Source organism: Talpa occidentalis, unplaced genomic scaffold, assembly GCF_014898055.3.
Source record: "Talpa occidentalis isolate TD23 unplaced genomic scaffold, MPIMG_talOcc4v2.1 talOcc4.18, whole genome shotgun sequence".
Lineage (NCBI taxonomy): Eukaryota > Metazoa > Chordata > Mammalia > Eulipotyphla > Talpidae > Talpa > Talpa occidentalis.
In genome coordinates, this window is record NW_023601851.1 from 5,097,077 (window position 1) to 5,100,413 (window position 3,337).

The 3,337-nt window shown below is 57.5% G+C and overlaps 1 protein-coding gene across 1 annotated transcript; it reads left to right on the plus strand.

The window, feature by feature from the left end:
- Window positions 1–1,234: 1,234 nt before the first annotated feature.
- LOC119250770 (olfactory receptor 14A16-like) lies at window positions 1,235–2,155 on the plus strand (the record flags this gene model as incomplete). Its single annotated transcript, XM_037518384.2, has 1 exon — window positions 1,235–2,155. A coding segment is annotated over one exon (921 nt), but the record flags the coding sequence as incomplete, so codon positions are not given.
- Window positions 2,156–3,337: the final 1,182 nt, after the last annotated feature.

A 3,337-nucleotide genomic window follows, 5' to 3' on the forward strand; every position in this document is an offset into this window, starting at 1 on the left:
GCAACAGAGCTATGTAAAACCTTATTTTGTCAATATAAATAAGTATCTAAATCACTGGAAAAGTTTTTATGTAGGTTACAGAAGGTTCTGAGATTATTTTTTCCTGTTTTAATTATAAAAGCTGACTTGTTTCTCTAACTTCTTACAGTTATTTCATATCAACACATTCTCCAAATAATCCTGCCTCCCCAGGGCCTGCCCCTCCATCACCCCACAGAGGGGGGAGAGGACCAGATTGGGAGGGGGAGAGTGGGCAGGGCTGCCCCATGTCCAGACGTCCACGCTCACGCACGGGCCTGGGGGCAGGAACAAACACACACGCGGGGAACACGGGGCCCTGGGACCGGCAGGGACAGCCACACGCACAGACCGTCTGGATCAGCTCCGGAGCGGCCTCCTCCCTGCACAGACATGCATGAGTCTGAGGGGGACAGAGGGGACAGGGAGGGAGCCGGGGTAGACAAGCCCATCCTGTAGGAGGGACATGTGGGTGTGACCCAGGAGGAGACTCTGCACAAACGTGGTCCCTGGGTCCTCAGATGTGGGGGCTAGGGGCAGGGAGATGAGGAGACGAGGGGACATACCAGGAGGCAGCAGTGAGGCCACAGGGGCAGGAATCTGACAGAGGAGGCATCAGGACACACTGCACGGGGACGCCGAGCCCAGATCATTCAGTTCCAGGACAGTGTCGGGTCCTGGGGAGCAGGAAAACAGGGACCCGCACACCCCATCTCCCCGCACACCAGTCTCTATGGGGCCTCCCCAGACCAGGGCTGTGGTGGAGGAGTAGGGACAGGCTCTCCAGGGTGGGGAGGGGCTGGGCATGGTCACGAGTCCTCTGGGTCTGTGCCCTGGACAACCTCTGGGATGTGTGCTGGATGGAGACACTGGGGCCTGGGCAGGAGGGGAAGCCACCAGCCTGGGCCTGTAGGAAGGGGCAATCATTCAGGCTATGAGATCAACCAGAGCAGAATCCTATGATCAGCTGAAATGTTCCTCCTTCCTGATCCCAGGTCCTGTGTGATAAAGGCGTGTTTCTGGAGCTGAACATAGAAGGCTCAACAGAGAGTGAGACACATGGGTCTCCTCCAATCCACACCTTGAGAGTGACCTCTGGGGCACACCTGTGACTGTCCTTGTAGATGTCATCTACACTCAGACTGGAAGGCTTCACTCATGTTATATTCTGCTCGATATTTTTACACAGATGATGGCTCCAGGGGCGACCAATCTCACGGCTGTGACAGAATTCATCCTCCTGGGGTTCCCCACCCAGGGGACCATGGGCTTCCTGTACCCACTACTCTTCTCCCTGGTCTACCTGTGCGCCCTGCTGGGGAACGGGCTCATCGTCCTCATCACCACCCTGGACCGGCACCTCCACACCCCCATGTACTTCTTCCTGAGGAGTCTTTCCTTCTCGGACCTCTGCCTCATCTCAGCCACAGTCCCCAAGTCAATTGCCAACTCTCTGAAGCACAGCAGCTCCATCTCCTTCCCGGGCTGTGTCCTCCAGGTCTTCATGCTGTTTGTTTCAGGAGCTACAGAGCTGACCCTGCTCACGGTGATGAGCCTTGACCACTATGCTGCCATCTGCCACCCCCTGCACTATGACGTCATCATGAGCAGGGACAGGTGTGTGCAGCTGACAGCTGTGTCCTGGCTGGGTGGGGGTCTCTATGCTGTGATGAACACAGCTGGAACCTTCTCCTTGTCCTACTGCGTGTCCAATGTGGTCCACCAGTTCTTTTGTGATGTCCCCCAGTTACTGGCTATTTCCTGCTCAGGAAATTTAATCAACGAACTTGTCCCCATTTTCATTAGTGTGACATTGGATATGAGCTGCTTTATTTTCATCGTCATTTCCTATGTCCACATCTTCTCTGCTGTCAGGAAGATCCCATCCACAGAAGGGAAGGCCAAGGCCTACTCCGCCTGCCTTCCCCACCTGCTGGTTGTGGTGCTGTTTGTCTCCACTGCATTCTTTGCTTATCTGAAGCCGACCTCAGGGACCCCGTCCATGTCTGACCTGGTCATTTCTATGTTCTACACGGTGGTGCCCCCCACCTTTAATCCCGTCATATACAGTCTGAGGAACCAAGCCATGAAGTCGGCTGTGGGGAGACTCATGAAGGGCCGTTACACCAACAAGTAAAGCTCGCCCTTCTTTCCCTCAGCCACACAGAGCATCTACAAATGCACGCCCGTGACCTCCAACCAGACACTCACAGGTGTCTGTCACAGGGACACCAGCCCCTCCTTTGTCCCCAGCCCCTCCCCACCTTTTCAGAGCCCTCAGGATGTTGTTTCCCAAGACTTTTCAAGTGTTTCCCCACTCAAATGCCTGTTCTCTGCCGCCCAGTGTTTGTGTCCATGTCTGACCTGCTTTGCTGCCTGCATTTCTCAAACCCCCTCCTTCTGCGGAGCGCTGCCCTCGCCCTGTCCATGTCCCGCTTGGTGTGGATGCACCACCATCTGGTCCTTGTCCCGTGGGCCGAGTGGGATGCTGTGAATGATGCCGCCGTGATGATCGTAGAGCTGTGGGTTCATGGAGAATCCTGCTCTGCCCGTGCCCGCGTGTGACCTGCTGCTGGAATCTGTCCTGGATTTTGTAAGCAAAGGCAGGTTGCTCTCATGGAATTTCACTCTCTCTGTCCCCCAGCAGTGCGACGGGGCCCTTTCTCCACACCCTCTAGTGCCTCTGGGCCCCTGGGACATGGCCGTTGTCCTGGGTGAGGGGTGTCTCCTTGTCTCCATCTGCCTGTCTCCAGTGAGCAGTGGGGCAGCTTGTGACCCCACAGACTCAGGGTCCTCCAGGAGGGAGCTGCCCCTCCCATGGGCAGCTGGGCCCAGCCAGGGCAGTGAGCAAGTGTCCTGTCGGGGCCAAGCTCTACCCTTTGCCCAAACCCCAGGGGCATCATCACACCTGGTGGAGTGATGGCGGCTTGGGCTCTGGCTTCTCCAACAGTCCTGGGCCCACCTGAGAAGCCCACCCTTTCCCCCCTGGGGAGCTGGTCCTGGGGATTCTGGTGCCACTGGCTGAGGTTTCAGGGAAAGGAGAGAAAGGTCTGGGCAGATCTGGATGCAGGTCAGGCAGGCCCAGTGTCAGCCTCACAGACTCAGCGCAGCTGCCCTCCGGCTGGCAGTGGGCACAGGGCTGGGATGACGCTGCATCCCACGCTGGTCTGAGTGGGGCCCAGGCCGACCCCAGCCCCGCCACGGGTGCAGCTGCATGCCCCTCGGGAAGCGTTGGCTGGCACATGGACTCAGGGTGGGCAAGCCCAGAAGGGGGTGACAGGCCATCAGGGGGTCCAGGAACCAGGGCTACTGCAGGGCC